The sequence below is a fragment of the Mytilus trossulus genome, chromosome 6 (assembly GCF_036588685.1).
Source record: "Mytilus trossulus isolate FHL-02 chromosome 6, PNRI_Mtr1.1.1.hap1, whole genome shotgun sequence".
In the NCBI taxonomy this organism is placed as follows: domain Eukaryota; kingdom Metazoa; phylum Mollusca; class Bivalvia; order Mytilida; family Mytilidae; genus Mytilus; species Mytilus trossulus.
The window spans coordinates 5,469,635-5,487,635 of record NC_086378.1 but is presented as its reverse complement, the minus strand read 5'-3'; the positions used below and the strand labels follow the sequence as shown (position 1 = coordinate 5,487,635).

Below are 18,001 nucleotides of genomic sequence, written 5' to 3'. Positions count from 1 at the left end.
ATCATAATCAATGTTTTTCAACTTATTTTGACAAAATTAAACCAAACTGGCTGCAAGCCAATTATTATTTTACTATTTGCATTTCATTAATGATTGAACAAAATAAATAATATAATAGATTTTTATATATATCGTAACCAGTGCCTCTTTAACCTAATCCAGAGCCTCAATTTGTGTTGTAAAAAATATATAGTTTTCCTCAGACAAGACTTAAAAGGCCTGTGCTTTTTACGCAGTAATAGTGCTGTTGTACTTCCTGGTTCAACATTACAAAAAAAGAGTATTGTGCTTTTTACGCAGCAATAGTGATCTCGGTCATCCTGGCCTATTACCTGTGTACAGATCAAGTTACCAAAATGTTACATTTTAAAATAGGAAATACGTAGGAATTGAAGTTTCACTGAATTTAATGTGTCAGAACAGTTAATTACAATTGAGGAATATGTTAACTGCAGTAGTTCTTTTGTCAATAATTTGCTCAGGTTAGTATTTGTCAATTACATTTTCCAAAATTCTAAAACAGCGTAACAATAAAAAAGTGTTTTTTTAAAGGCAAATGAAAAATGTGGTATTATATTATAGTAACTACAGTTGATATATTTTTTTGTAAAATGAACTAACAAATATTTACATGATCTATTGCTAACATTAACGAGGCCGGGATAAGGTACCGGTATTCGATGTTTTCATTTCTTAGATATGTATAGATTTTAATTAAAAAATGAAAATTAAGAAAAAAGTGTCAAAATAGGATCAAAATATTTAATAGTATTAAGGCACTCACCAAAAGTCCCACTTTTTATGTTATGTCTTGTGTACAGTAATGTATTTTTTTTCGTTTAAACCATGGCGTTGTCAGTTTATTTTCGATCTATGAGTTTGAATATTCCTCCGGTTTTTTATTACCCTCTTTTCCTACCAATATGGATTATATCTTGAAACAAGAATATATTCACGTATTAGTCTCCAATTATTCAACATCCATATGGATTACTACTTACCTGTGGTAGGTTGAACTTAAATAAAACATATCAAACTAACCGGAATAAAACGTTTCAGACATGTCTCACACCAAAAGCTATGCTTTTCAGATTGCGTAAAAAATAATTTCGAGAAATAAAAGTGGAGATTATTCAAACCGTTAAAAAAACTTTACCTTTTTATTACTTTTACACACATTTTACACCTTTAGGTATATGTATTTAGAAATTATTCATATAAGTATATCCTGGTTTAAATATATGATTTATTGGTTTATTTATGCTTGACGAATGCCCTGTTGCAAATACCTCATGCATAATTGAGGTATAAGATAAAATTGGTTCTAAAAAGGAAGTTGAGTTATTATTTTATTCTGATATTGTAACATTTTTTGGAAAGTCGTTTGATCGAAAACTGCATACTAAACTAGTATACACATTGATTTAAAGATAACGAGGCAAGGGAAATGATGATTAACTGAAATATATAAATATTGTAGTTCAAAAGAGATTTAGTTAGTGTTTAATGTTGGATAATGCTATTATGTTAGAGGGTGTGGATGAGGGTTTACAGAACGGAGCAAAACGAATAACAAAACAAGGCTAGAGTAGAATGAGGTGCTAAAATATCATGAATATAAGATAAGGGTCAAAACGTATAAAAGAAGAGAAAAAAAGCTTCAAAACTGAATACAATAATGAAGGACATCCTATCCAAACCGTCATGTAGTATGTACATTATTCTGTCTGAAGTATATAACGTTAATGTCTGTACATTAAAAACATAACTTCTAGCTTTTTCAATTATCAGTGGGTAATTTAAAGCACAAGAGGTCCGTATCATCCCTCTAAAAAAAAGAATTTTGACAAATTCATACCAGATTTTATCTAGTTACACTGGTCATCAATTTATTACCGTTGTCAAAATGAACCTCCTTTATTTGTGTACAAAGCACAGCATGGCAAGGCCCATACAAGGTAACTACAAATTAAACAATACAAACCCAACAGTTGCCTCAGTTCAAGCTTCAAGGAGATGCGTTTTGACAATTCCGGGCTCGCACTCAAGAACAGTCTACAACCGTCCTAATGGCATAGAAATTCGTCCTGATGTTGAGGATGGCTTGTAGATTTAAATTATTTTTAATTAATGAAAGCATTAATCCTCGACTATTTCATTTATTTGAGGGTACACTTGTTTTTTTATGTTTTTGTTTGGTGCGTATTAGTTGGTGCTTTGTGTATATATATATATTTTTTTAAAAGTGAAGAGTTGTTATTTTGTTATACTAGTTATTCCATTTTGGATATAACGTGTCTTCTGATTAACTGGCAGAATGTGGTTATCAGCTCATAGACATAGTTTTGTCATATGACCGTGACTTCATCAACGTTTTTTATGATTTACCTATCATTATGGAATGATTGTGATATTCGAAATAACATAAAATGTTATGCGGTTTATTCAGTGTGCACCACATATTTCATGTTATTTCGAATAGTCGTAACATATTACAGTCATTCCTTATTTGCGCTCTACAAATATTGCATTATTTATATTTTTATTTTTTTATTATGCATATATATATCATTTGTGAGATCAAGATGGCCGCTGAGCTGATAACACTGTGAAAAGTCAGCTCCCATTTTTTGCAATATTTTTAGCAGTTTAAATGTCTGAAATGGATTAATTTTATGGCCAAGAAGAAGTTTTTGAAGTGATGCATCCATTGATATGCTTTTTGTGTGATATATTTCAAGAAAATAGGAAATATTAGACATTTTCAAGGATTTTATTGTGTAAACTTGAATGATTGGATTTATCAACAATAGACTTATATAATTATATTGTGTGCAATATGCCTGGAGGTAGTAACCCTTCAAATAGACTTTCAAGTCAATCAGCAGATAAACAGGAACAGGTAAAAACTGTTCAGTCTTTATTAACAGCTAAGAAAGATAAAGATATTAGTAAACAACCTACAAAGAGAACCCGCTCAGATGTGTCAACAGATTCTAATGCAAGTATGGATTTATCAGGGATAATTAATTTCCAAAAAGACCTAGATGAAATCAAGTTTAGCCTCAGGGATGTTACTACAAAAGATGATCTAAATGAAGTCACAAAAGACCTTGTCAAAACAGCTGACCTTGAGAATATGGTTACTGGTATTGTAAAAAAACTTTTTAGTAAATTTGAATCCACTTTAGATAAAAAGATGAATGAGAGATTGAATAAAATCCAAACAGATATGCAGGAAAAGGTGGAGGCCTTATCAATTGAAAATGAACATTTGAGAAGGAAGATAGATCAAAATGAAGCCAAAAGAATGTCAATTAAAAAAGAACTGTCTGAAACAACAGAAATTGCTAAAGTAACAAATATAAGCAGTAACTACAATGAGCAATACTCCAGAAATAATAACATAAAGGTATATTATTTCCCCTGGAAAGAGCAGCAAGATCTTCGTCAAGATTTTATACAATTGGTAAAGTCTGACTTAAATATAACACTGCATGACCGAGATATTGTAGCCATCCATCGTTTACCTGCACAACGAGAACCACGACCATTAATCGTAAGGTGTTTTAATACTGACGTAAAGAGGAGTATTATGAGAAAAAGAAAAGAACTAAGAAACAAATTAAAATTTGTAGATGATGTTACCACCAGAAATATGGCTCTTATAAAAAGACTTGAAGATAGTGGAAGGTTTGATCAGGTGTGGTATTTCAACTGTGGCATTTATGGCAGAACTGATAATGGTCTCCAAATGAAATATGGGTTGTATGATGACATCAACAGAAGACTGAGAGAAGGGAAGTAACTCTGACTTTTTGGAGGTTAAGAAATATACATGTACTTTGTTGATTTAGACTACTCAATACTGAAAGAAGGGAGATAATTCTAGCTACCTTTTAAAAAAACAATTATTACTTAAAGTTTGTATATTATCTGGTTATTGCTCTGATTTGATTATATATAATGTCAAACAAAATAAGATTTATTAAGATAGTTGAGTGAATATTTAACTAAAGAGAGAAAAATATTGCAAAAATTGAAACTGCATCATTACATTGTATGCAGAAAACAGGAAGAATGCCTGTTGTCTTGATACTGTTTATAATTTTTTATCTCATAGTTTCATCACTTTTTCAAATTATTTTTTTTTTTTTTTTTTGTTTGTTAAAACAAGTTATATTTTCAGTACAAATAACCCATCTGATGAATATTGCTTTAAATTTACTGTATTCTTTTTGGACTTCACATTTGTTTCTACTCATAATTGAATGGGTTCATTAAAGATATTATCAGTTAACTGTCAAGGTCTAGGTGACATTGAAAAGAGAAGAGATGTATTTAACTTCCTTAAGTCTATAAAATGCAACATCTATTGTATTCAAGATACACATTTCACAAATGAAAGTGAAATGAATATTAAGACCATGTGGGGCTATGCGTGTTATTTTTCATCTTTCTCCTCAAACTGTAGAGGAGTTGCTGTAATGTTTAATAATAATTTTGAATTTAGAGTATTAAAAGAGAAGAAAGATGTAAATGGTAATTATCTAGCATTATATATTGTTAGAGACAAGGAGAGAGTAACACTTCTATCATTATATGGTCCTAATGCAGATAATCCTAATTTTTACCATCTTATTATGTGTATTATAGAAGATTTTGGAAATGAAAACTTTATAATATGTGGTGATTTTAATCTTGTATTGTATCCCCATATAGACTATTGTAACTATTTACATATTAATAACCATAGTGGTAGAGATAAAATTTTAGAAATCATAGACCAATGGAACCTTATAGATCCTTTTAGGGAACTTTTCCCAGACTTGCATAGATATACATGGAGAAAAAAGAAGCCCTTTAAACAGGCTAGGTTGGATTTTTTTCTTTTTACAGATAAGATGTTAACAAATTTACTAAATTGTAAAATTGAACCTAGCTATCGCTCAGATCATTCTTTTGTAATTTTAGAGCTACAATTTAACCCATTTATAAGAGGTAAAGGACTGTGGAAATTCAATAATTCCTTATTATATGAACAAGAATATGTAAATACTGTTAAAGATAATATAATTGATGTCAAGAAACAATATTGTGCACATGTTTATGATTTAGAACATATTGAAGAAATTTATGATGAAAATTTACAACTTACTATAAACAAGCAATTATTTCTTGAGACTTTATTGATGGAAATCAGAGGAAAGACTATTTCATATGCAAGTTATAAGATAAAAGAAAAGGATAAAAAGGTTCTTGATTTACAGAGGGAAATTGATTTATTAGAAGCAAATTTTAAGGAAGAATTAATAAATCAATTAAAAGATAAAAAACAAGAACTGGAGGATATAAGGAAAGAAAAGACGAAGGGTAAATTAATACGTTCAAGGGTAAAATGGATTGAGGAAGGAGAAAAGCCAACTAAATATTTTTGTGGTCTTGAGTCAAAAAATTTTACTAGTAAAATTTTACCAAAAGTCGAAACAGAAGATGGAAGGATTATAACAAAGCAAAATGATATTTTAAAAGAAACAAAAGTATTTTATGAAACACTATATAAAAATAGGGATTGTAGTTTAAATGGCAATACATTTGAACAGTTAGAAAATGATTTAAAAAATTTAAATTTTGAAAAATTGACAGAGGATGAAAAAAATAATTTAGAAGGGGAGATGACTATAGCTGAGGCAGGTTTAACATTACATAAAATGAAAAATAATAAATCTCCTGGATCGGATGGTTTTTCGACTGAGTTTTTTAAATTTTTTTGGAAAGATTTAAAATATTTTATTGTAGAATCTCTAAATTATGGATTTCATATTGGATCATTATCAGTCACCCAAAAGCAAGGTATTATCACATGTTTGCCAAAGGATAACAAGCCACGCCATTTTCTGAAGAACTGGCGCCCCATTTCATTATTAAATACAGTTTATAAAATTGGGTCAGGGGTGATCGCAAATAGATTTAAAAAAGTTTTAGATAAACGTATCAATTTAGATCAAACTGGCTTTATAATACCAATATACCAATACCAAATTATTTATTATAGTGACATGTGTTTTATGACAATATACAATATTTCAATAAGCAGTTGTAATTACATGTATCAACACCCGGCCCTTTGGACCTATAAGTCACTTTAAACATTTATACATAAAAAATAATCATTTAACAGCGGACAAAGTTAGAATTTATGTTTGATTGTTCCTATACAAAAAGTTTTTTCTTTTATTAAATGCATTGTTCAAAAATTTAGCCGTTTTTCTAGGATAATTGCAGATAAGAAGTTTAAATTGTTCATCATTAGAAAGGTTTTCAAAAGAGTGTTCTATATCCAATATAAGTTGATTTCTTAAATCTCGGTAAAAGACACAGTCCATCAGGAAGTGGCGTTCATTTTCAACATCACATGAGTCACACATTTTGCAAATGCGATCAACTTCTGCTTCTCCGACGAACCGTCCGGTTTCGATCCTCAAAGGAAGTATACCGCATCTAAATTGTGCCAGTATAGAACGTTCAGAACGAGAGAGGTTCAGTCCAACATATGTTTCACATTTATATTCTGATTTGAATGTTTTATATGTCCGCAATTTCGGAAAGTTTGTAATAGAGTTTTCCCATTCAGTGGAACAAAACATGAAAAGTCTGTCTTTTACAAGAGAAATATCGCAAGTTTGTTTTTGGTGGAAATAATCTTCCAAGTCAATGTGTGACAAAATAAGTTTAATATCTGATGACCAATGGTTCAAACACCGTTCAAGGTCCCAGTTGAAAACCTGTTTACATACGCGTGAATCGTCCATTTGAATAAGCTTGTTCCATAGTCTAATCATATTGTACCAGTGTCTTTCTTTACAAGGCAGCCATCCAACATCACCATTTGTAGCAACTTTCGGAGCGAATTTATGAACACCTAAGAAATAACGAATGGCTTTGTTTTGTACCAAGTTAACACATGCATAGTCTTTAAAACCCCAGACAGATGAGTTATAGTCTAAAATCGGTACGACACATGATGTAAACAGCTTTTCAAATGTCTTTATTCCAAAATTCTTAAGATTATGAATTTTTGAAATAATTCCACCGAGTGCTCGCCCTCCAGCTTCCGACAGTCTCTCTGCATTCACTTTATAGTCTTTAAATTCATGAAACATAACACCCAGATATTTATACTTGTCGACAGTCTGTAATGAATTTCCTCCAATTTTAAATTTGTATTCTGATCGCTTTATACGGGATTGGCGGAAATGAACTACTTTCGATTTCTCAGTGTTGATAAGTACTCGCCATCGCTTACACCAGTCATGTACTTTGTTCAACATCGCTTGCATGTCGTTTTCATTTGGTGAAACTAACACTATATCGTCAGCATACAACAGTATCGATACATTTGAATTTCCTATGCTAACACCAAGGTCAAGGTCTTTAACTTCCTGCACTAAATCATTAATGAAAATGGAGAAAAGTGTCGGCGAAAGATTATCGCCTTGTCGAACACCGGAATTACAACTAAACCAATCCGTCAAAGTATCATTCAAACGAATACAAGCAGTAGTATTAAGTGGGCGTTATATTGGAGATAATATCCGACTTATATATGATATTTTGCAGTATACTGAAGAAAAAGATATACCTGGTTTATTACTGCTGATAGACTTTGAAAAAGCGTTTGATACAGTATCCTGGGATTTTCTTTTAGCAGTTCTGACTTTTTTCAACTTTGGGAATTCCATAATCAACTGGATAAAAGTACTTTACAATAATATTAGCTCTGCAGTCATTCAGGGTGGAAATTTATCAGAGTTCTTTGGTATTGGACGAGGCTGGAGACAGGGGGACGCATTATCACCGTACCTTTTCATATTATGTGCAGAGATTTTGGCAATAAAAGTTAGAGGTAATACGAAAATACAGGGTATAGAAATTTCTCAAGTTGAACATAAACTATCTCAGTTTGCAGATGACACTTCACTGATTTTAGATGGAAGTGAAGAATCTATGGAAGAAGCTTTATTAGAGCTAGATTGGTATGCGAAACTTTCTGGACTAAGGATAAATTTTTCAAAAACTCAAGTAGTATGGATTGGAAGTAAAAAATACAGTAGAGAAATGTTATGCCAGAACAGAGATTTATCATGGGGGTCAACTTCTTTTAGACTGTTAGGAATAAACTTTGATATTGATCTTGATAAAATTTTACACTTAAATTATACTGATAGGTATCTTCAGATAAAAAAATTGATAAATACATGGTCTAAAAGAAACTTAACAGTTATTGGTAAAATATCTGTGGTTAAAACTCTTATTCTTCCAATACTTAATCATCTCTTTTTAACATTACCAAACCCAAATGCTGAGATGATTAAGAAAATTAATGATGCTATTTATTATTTTTTATGGAACTCACCAGTTCATAGAGTTAAAAAAGAAGTGTTACACATGGATTATAAGAATGGTGGTTTAAAGATGATAAATATTCATCTATTTATGATAGCTTTAAAATGTACATGGATAAGAAAATTGTTTAGTTCTAACTGTAAATGGTTAAATATTTTATTTACAAATATAGATAAAGAAAAATTGTTCAAACTAGGAAATAGTTACACATCAAATAATATTTCAAATGTCAAAAACAAATTTTGGATTGATGTATTTAAAGCATGGCAATATTTTGTAGATAAAGATATAAATTCTACATGGGAATATTTTCTTGCTAGTCCATTATGGATGAATAAGAATATAAATATCAACAATAAACATGTATTTTATAGAAGTTGGTATAATAAAGGTATTGATTTTGTAAATGATATGATTAGTAATAGTGGAAAGTTTCTCTCCTATGGGGAAATAAAAGACAAATTTGATATTTCTGGGAATATAATGATGTATAATAGTATCATTTCAGCATTAAATAAGACAAAGAAGTTGTATTCAAGGGGAGATAATAAGCTCACAGAACCTTTTATTCCCTCTTTTGTTCAAACCATTTTAAAAAGAAAAAAGGGAACTAAAGATATATATTGGATGTTAATACCTAAAGTGGTTGCTAATGGGGAGAAAAAGTGGAATGAAATTTTGGAACTTAATGAATTGGAATGGAGAGAAATTTTCAAACTTCCTTTTGCAGTTACTAATAACACAAAATTACAATGGTTACAGTTTAGAGTAAATCATAGAATATTAGCTACAAACACATTTTTGTGTAAAATTAATGTCATAAATAGTCCGCTATGTAATTTTTGTAAGGAAGAAATAGAAACTATAGAACATGTACTATGGAATTGTGAAAATGTCCAGAATTTATTAGAAGAAATAGATATATGGTTTTTATCTAATGGTATAAGTATTTCATTCACCAAAAATAATTTTTTGTTTGGTGATGTCTCACATGTATACAAGGGTGAAATTTCAAACCTGATTTTTCTGTGTCTTAAACAATATATTTATAACACAAGATATTTCCAGAAAGTTTTATCAATTCATGCTGTGAAGAAAGTACTAAAAGATCTATATAATTTAGAGAAGTGTATAGCAGTAAGAAATAATAAACTTGAGAGTTTTAATAAATTGTGGATTCAATTTACTCATTTGTTAGATTGTAATTCAAGTCCTATTATAATTCATATGTGAAAAACATGATAGAATGTCAATTTTTGAATGATCAAAAAAGTTACATCAAAAATATTCATCAGAACATTATATTTATTTTATTTTTTCTCTGTATTATTTGTTTCTTTTTTTTCTTTTTTCTCTTATTTTAAATTTTGATTAATATAACTTACTTTTCCTCAAGTTTTCCATTCTTAGAAAAAACCTATAAAACTTGAATATCTGTATGTTTGTTAAAATTATTATTTTAATATGATAAATACATGTATTTGTGGTCCTTACTTTTGAACTTTTATTATGTTATTTTTTATTGCAAATGAAAAATGTGGTATTATATTGTAACTACAGCTGATATATTTTGTTGTAAAATGAACTAACAAATACTTATACATATATATTTACATAATCTATTGCTAACATTAACGAGGCCGGGATAAGGTACCGGTTTTCGATGTTTTCATAACTAACAAATGTACAGATTTCAATAAAAAATGAAAATTAAAAAAAAAAAAAAATATCATTTGTGTACTTTATTAGAACATACCATTGTTTAATATTTTTCAGTTTTTGCTGCAAGACCAGAAATAGTGGATGATATTTTACCAGAAGTGAAAAAACTTGGTCAAACAGCATACCTGAATTGTTCTGTCATAAATTTACAGTCTCCAGCTCAGGTAAATCTATATATCATCTCCTAAAGTTCTGTCATACATTTACATGCTAATGTACTGTCTCTTCATAATAATAGATTCAGTGATCATTTACATTAAATATATTCTAGTGAAATTAAAGCTACTACCGACACAGACAAATCTGCTTCATATTTAGACCTTTTTCTCGAAATGACTACTTATGGTAGGTTAAATACCAAAATTTATGACAAACGCGATGATTTTAATTTTCCTATAGACAACTTTCCATTTCTGTGTAGTAACACCAGCGGCACCAGCATATGGAGTATATGTGTCTCAATTTATACGTTACTCTAGAGCTAGCTCAAAATATGTTGATTTTGTTGAACGACACATACTGCTTTCTCAAAAGTTGCTAAGACAGGGCTATGAATCAATCAAATTAAGGTAATCACTTAAGAAATTATATGGTCGCAATCGTGAGCTGATTGGCCATTATGACAAAAATGGGTCAGAAATCATATCTGATATTATTCCTCAGTCATAATAGCCTTCTATCATTACATAACTAAACAAAGAAATCACACGACGGGTGCCGTTTACAGTGCAGGAAATGCTTACCCTTCCGGAGCACTTTATTCAGTTATTATAAGCTTTTTAGTGGAGTTCGTGTTGTTTCTTATTTATTATTTGTAACTGTTGATGTAAATGTATGTTGGTTTTATCAGTTTTTGTTTACTCCTTGATTTTGATTGTTATTGTCTTACAGTATCCAGCACGGGTATATATGAAAGCAAATTTACAGATCTAACATTGTTGGGTTGATGTTTAGACGAGTTGTATATATGACTCAGACGTACTTATGAATATAATTATTTTCTGTGACTTTATCTTACATTAATTTGTAGGATCCTTTACTATAGATAATTTAGCTGATCTGTAACAATAACATCTTCATGCCTTATATATCATGTACTGTAGTACGCCGCTAGATTAAAACTGACATGAAAAGGTAACACATGGCTAGCGAAAAGCTTTTTTTTGAGAGCCCAGGTGGTCGTGTGGTCTAGCGGGACGGCTGCAGTGCAGGCGATTTGGTGTCATGATATCACAGTAGCATGGGTTCGAATCCCGGCGAGGGAAGAACCAAAAATTTGCGAAAGCAAATTTACAGATCTAACATTGTTGGGTTGATGTTTAGACGAGTTGTATATATATATATATTAGAGCCCAGGTGGTCGTGTGGTCTAGCGGGACGGCTGCAGTGCAGGCGATTTGGTGTCACGATATCACAGTAGCATGGGTTCGAATCCCGGCGAGGGAAGAACGCAAATTTACAGATCTAACATTGTTGGGTTGATGTTTAGACGAGTTGTATATATATATATATATATATACTAGTATATTATTTTGCAAGGAGGCAATTGTTAACCTAAAACAAGAATGGGATTTCCCGTTTAAAAATATACCTAATATAATTTGGGTTGAGTTGGGAAACAAATAACTACATAAAAAGAAGATTTCACATGATAACACTGTTAGTTTAAAATGACCAAAAAATATATAGGAAGGAATAGGAAAAAACTAGGAAGGAACTAAGATAAGGTATGTTTGGTATTGGATCACTTGTATTTTTAAGGTCTTTACAATAAAGGATGGGTTTATCTCAATATTCAAGACAACAACCATTAACTGTTAATTTTGAACTGGCACTGAAAATATAACATATATAGAAAACAATCAATTTTCTAAACATGGTACATGCAGTCAGGGCCAAATAATTGGGTTTGAAGATTTCTCATTTAATTTAAAACTTTTGAATAATTTGTGTATTGACTTTACAGTGCACTTTAACAGTATAACTTTATATTTTAACAGTTACAATGGATTAAAAAAAACACATCATCTGGAGAACCTTTGCATATTTCTTCAGATGAAACTATTCGTATTGACGAAATTGTTGAAGGACAAAAGAAATATGATGTGGTGAAATACGGAAACACCAATCGTTTGATGTACCAACTGATTGTCCGATCTTTAACGGAGACTGATGCAGGGAACTATACATGTCAGATCTATCTTCCAAATCAGAATTACAAAGAATGGCCACAAAAGTGGGGTGTTTTAACTATACAAGGTAAGTTATAACAAGTATTTAAGGTTTATCATATCATTGTTTAACATTATTTTAACCCATGTAGTGATACATGAAGACTTACACATGTATATTGTGTAGACTAAAAGAGGGACGAAAGATACCAAAAGGACAGTCAAACTCGTAAATCTAAAACAAACTGACAACGCCATGGCTAAAAATGAAAAAGACAAACAGAAAAACAATAGTACACATAACACAACATAGAAAACTAAAGAATAAACAACACGAACCCCACCAAAAACTAGGGGTGATCTCAGGTGCTCCGGAAGGGTAAGCAGATCCTGCTCTACATGCGCCACCCGTCGTGTTGCTTATGTGATAACAAATCCGGTAATTCGGTAGGTCAAATTCATGAAAGGGAAGGGGATTGTAGCTACGACGTAAGGAACATATCCGATATCATTTGTGAAAGGGTTATTCCATAACGGTCAACCAACTCGTGATGGCGTCCGTAAAATTTACGAATGGATGATTTCAACTTCACCATTTGGAACTCTTGGCTTAATAGCTTCCTTGCGAGCTGTAACCCTCTATCAAGAAAATCTTGATAGGAAACACAAGCACGGGAATATCGTATCAATTGGGAGATATATACCCCGTATGCAGGTGCTGCTGGAATGTTGCTACTTAGAAACGGAAAGTTCACAATTGGAAAGCTGAAATAATCTTTTTTGTCGTAAAGTTTTGTCTTCAAAAGTAAATCACAAAAATACTGAACTCAGAAGAAAATCAATTTGGAAAGTCCATAATCACATGGCAAAATCAAAAAACAAAACGCATCAAAAACGAATGGACAAGAACTGTCATATTCCTGACTTGGTACAGGCATTTTCAAATGTAGAAAATGGTGGATTAAACCTGGTTCTATAGCGCTAACCCTCTCACTTTAATAACAGTCTCATCAAATTCCGCTACATTTACATGATGCGTTAAATAAACAGTCACAATTAATAAAATAGTCAAAATATGGGTACATCAGTCATCATCGTATAACAATTTTAAAAGGAACAATTTAACAGGACACAAAAACATCTACTATCTACGAACACATGGATTGATTTGAGTGTCTGACGTCAGAAAAATTATATACGTCACATAAATTTGTCGTTCAATGTGCATACAAACAATTTTAAAATTTACATAGGCAATGTACGCATACAGGGTTAAAAATCAAAAGTATGTAAGAATAAATTACAGAAATAGACCGAGATTCAAACTAGTCCAAAAGTTATACATCGAATTTATGAGAATCCAAAAATTGTTAATTCCACTACGCCATTGATTGATTTTGACGTTTGTGGTTCAACGTATATAGTAATTCATAATAGAAATATATCATAATGACATATTATAGACAAATGTCATACTGACGGGATCTTTTAATGTACAGAGTCACGTTATAAGCACAAAAGAAATACAAAGAGTCACATATACAAAACAAATCACCAAAAAATGAAAGCCAATACAAACACATTGACGAGATGTGTAAGTACCGAGCCACGTCAAACGGATATCACATAAAACCATTCAACAGTAAAAGTAATGTTAATAATAGAACAAAAACAAATAAAAGAACAATAAAACATGTTGCTAAGATGATACACAACATCAGTACGCAGAATCTATACATCAAGACCATCGTATATTATTTGAGAAGTTGATACGGAATATCTATCAACAAGGTCTTGGTACCTTCCGATGAACTTTTTTAGAAAAAGGACGAGACGTTCTTTGACATACCCCTGGTTCATCAACTTTCTACTCAGACACTGATGACGTTTAACAAAGTCTGAGTAGGAGCTGCAAGCTCTTGAATATCGAATAAGTTGGGAAATATATATCCCATATGCAGGTGAAGTTGGTATATTGCTACTAAGGTGGGGGAAATTTATAATTTCGAAATTAAAATCGTCTCGTTTGTCATAGATTCTGGTACTGAGATGACTGTGTAAGTCATATTCGAGATATAAGTCTAAAAATGAGGCGGAGGAAGCCGTGTCTGTTGTTTCTTTAATCTCGAGTTCTGGGGGATATATTAATAGAACCCAATCAGAAAAGTTCGGATTGTTTAAGGAAAGAACATCATCAATATATCTGAAAGTGAAATTAAATAATCTGGCTTCTTTGATCCTCTTGTTTTGACAAGTGTCTGGAGGAACTCCGATTCATATGGAAATAAGAAGAGGTCGGCAAGAAGAGGCGCACAGTTTGTTCCCATAGGAATGCCGACAATTTGTTGGAAAAGTCTACCTCTAAACTTAACAAATATGTTGTCGATAAGAAACTCCAGCATACTGACTACTTGTTCTTCTGTGTAGCATGATTTACCTTTTTGTTTGTCACTATTAACGAAATATGCTTTATGAAATCCCAAAGTAATAAATCTATAGCGTATGCTACCATTTTTATGTTGAAAGGCATTGTGGATAATTTCTTTTAGGCGATTTTTCAATTTTACATGGGGAATGGTGGTATACAGGGTTGAAATTGTCTAGAAGTTCTTTAGAATTTTTAAGAATCCACATATGGTTAATACCACTATGCGAGTAAACAGTTTCACAGTATTTCTGAAGACCCTCTTTCATTGCGGACAGAATTTTAGTCAATCTAATAGACAATTCTTTAGTGGAACAAGAAGATGAGCCAGCAATATACCGTTGTTTGTACGAACCGACCCTCATTGTCAATTTCTAGATGTAAGTCAAGATATGAAGCCGACTTAACTGTATCTGTAGTGTCCTTTATCTCCAATTCGATGGGATAGATGCGATCCACATAGTCACCAAATTTTGAATTGTTAAGTGAAAGAACGTCATCTATATAGCGGAAAGTAGAGTTAAAGGATATTGCTAACTTCTTATCTTTCTTCCTAAGAAGTTCCTGCATGAAGTCAGCCTCATAATAATAAAGAAACAAGTCAGCAAGTAGAGGGGCACAGGTTGTTCCCATTAGGATGCCGACAGTCTGTTGAAAAACACGTCCTCCGAACGTAACAAATATGTTGTCAATCAAGAAATCAAGCATCTTGATAATATCGATTTCAGAGAATTTTTTCTTTGAATCAGAGTGATTCTTTACAAAGTCGGATTTATCCCTCCCTAAGACAAGAAACTTGTATCTACGTTGGCCATTCTTTTTTTATGAAGCAAAGCAATACCAACTCTTTTAATTTGTCTTTTAGTTTGGAATGTGGAATACTTGTGTAAAGAGTAGAAAAGTCAAATGTTTTAATACTGTTACAAGATGAAAGAGAGTTAGATTGTATGTACTCTAAGAGATCTTTGGAATTTTTAAGTATACACATCTGATTGACGCCACCTCTGGAATAGGCAGTTTCACAATAACTTTGAAGCTCGTCTTTGATTGCTGATAAGATGGATGTTAATAATTTAGAAAGGGGTTTCGTGGAGCACTTGGATGACCCAGCAATATACCGTTGTTTGTAAGGACACTTATGTAGTTTAGGTATCCAATACAGTGATGGAAGATCCAGTTCTTCATCTTTGGTTGAAATACCAAAGGAACAAAACACAGACCTATGAACAATTGTAATTTTTTCGTCAGTTATATGCTACTTGTATTGATTTGGTACAGCAGGTATGACTGACAAGGAGACAACTGTATAAAAAAGTCCATTTTAAGTGGCTGGATTAAATGTTCGTATAACAGATAATTAATAGAAAATTGTATAGAGACATAACATACATATTATGTATAATGCGAAAATGTGTCGATCATAACGTCCTTTTCCGAACTGTTCAAGTTAAACATTTATGATGTGTGGAAAGAAAACCATTAGTACATAAAAGAGGGACGAAAGATACCAAAGGGACAGTCAAACTCAGAAATCTAAAACAAACTGACAACGCCATGGCTAAAAATGAAAAAAAGACAAACAGAAAAACAATAGTACACATGACACAACACAGAAAACTAAAGAATACACAACACGAACCCCACCAAAAACTAGGGGTGATCTCATGTGTTCCGGAAGGGTAAGCAGATCCTGCTCCACATGTGGCACCCGTCGTGTTGCTTATGTGATTACAAATCCGGTAAATAGTGTAATCCGGTAGGTCACATTCATGAAAGGGAAGGGGATTGTAGTTTCGACGTGAGGAACATATCCGACATCATTTGTGAAACGGTTATTCCATAACGGTCAACCACCTCGTGATGGCGTCCGTAAAATTAACGAAGGGATGATTTCAACTTCACCATTTGGAACTCTTGGTTTAATAGCTTCCTTGTGAGCAGTAAGTCTCTATCAAGAAAATCATGATAGGAAATGCAAGCAAGGAATATTGTATCAATTTGGAGATATATACCCCGCTGGAATGTTGCTACTTAGAAATGGAAAGTTCACAATTGGAATTGGACATCTCTTTTGTCGTAAAGTTTTGTTTTCAACCGACACTCATTGTCAACTTCTAGATGTAAGTCAAGATATGAAGCCGACTTAACTGTATCTGTAGTTCATAAGATTCAGTTAGAACGACGAATTAAAATATTTCATATTTAGTGCAATTATAGAATTCCTTATATGATGTATTATTGGTTGGAACACAATAAATGCTAATAGATTCTCCCAAAAAACACAAAAGTAGGGGCACAAAATAATTAATTCTATACTACACCAAAGGAAATTGTACATGTACACTGCAAAATTCTACGGAAAGTAATAATAAACTTCATAAACAAGGCTTTATCTATATCGTTAGTGAATATGATAACCAAAGTTTATACTCAAATAGCACAGTTGCATTTAAAATTAAAATACATAAACATGTATCGAACTTCATTGTTTTTCTTAAGTATCTGATAAATGAAAAAAAATATTTCATGCTAGATTCATACCTGATGTTTATGGAACGTTGACAAAAAAGGGTTGCAAGCAAAAAAAAAAAAAAAAGCGGTACACCCCATCAACACCAAGAGGTAGTCAACGGAACTACAGAAACAGGGCACGACAGCAAACACCAATAAACATATGTCCTGTTTATGACATTTCATGAAAATAACAAATGTAGTTTTTAATTGCTGACTATGTTGTATAGACTTTGGTCATCGTTGAAGGCCATACGATGAACTATGATTGTTAATTTCTATGTCATTTTGGTATCTTGAGGAGAGTTGTCTCATTAGCAATAATACCACGTCTTTTTTTTCATATATATATTTTGTTCATGCAACATAACCCATAAAAAATGTAAGCGACATTTAGCAAAACAAACATGCATCGTTAGAAAAAAGTGGCTGAAGAAGAAAAAAATAGTTATCCAAAGAGAAACAGTAGGTCTTTCCACAGAAAAGTGGAAAGACCTATTAAGTGAGGAAGCTGTACTTCAGCGGTTGTCGTTTGTTTATGTCTGTCGTGTTTGTTTTTCGTTAATTGTGTGGTTATTTTGTAAATAAGGTTACTAGCATTATCTGTCTGCTATGCCTTTTAAAGCTTTCTATACAATATAGGTTGTTCTCATTGTTGTAGGTCATATGGTTAATATTAATTGCTTACATCTATTTCATTTGAACGTGGGTTGATTCATTTCCAATCATACCCAATCTTTTTATGTTTACACACAAAAAAAAACCC

The 18,001-nt window shown here is 31.8% G+C and overlaps 1 protein-coding gene across 1 annotated transcript in view; it reads left to right on the top strand.

The window, feature by feature from the left end:
• The first annotated feature begins 217 nt into the window (after positions 1–217).
• LOC134720643 (lachesin-like) overlaps positions 218–18,001 on the top strand; it is a 42,771-nt gene continuing 24,987 nt past the window's right edge. The window contains exons 1-3 of the mRNA XM_063583022.1: positions 218–482; positions 10,183–10,292; positions 12,129–12,387. Of these exons, the coding sequence (XP_063439092.1) occupies positions 443–482; positions 10,183–10,292; positions 12,129–12,387 (409 nt within the window). The 5' untranslated portion in view covers positions 218–442. The remainder of the gene's footprint in view (positions 483–10,182; positions 10,293–12,128; positions 12,388–18,001) is intronic.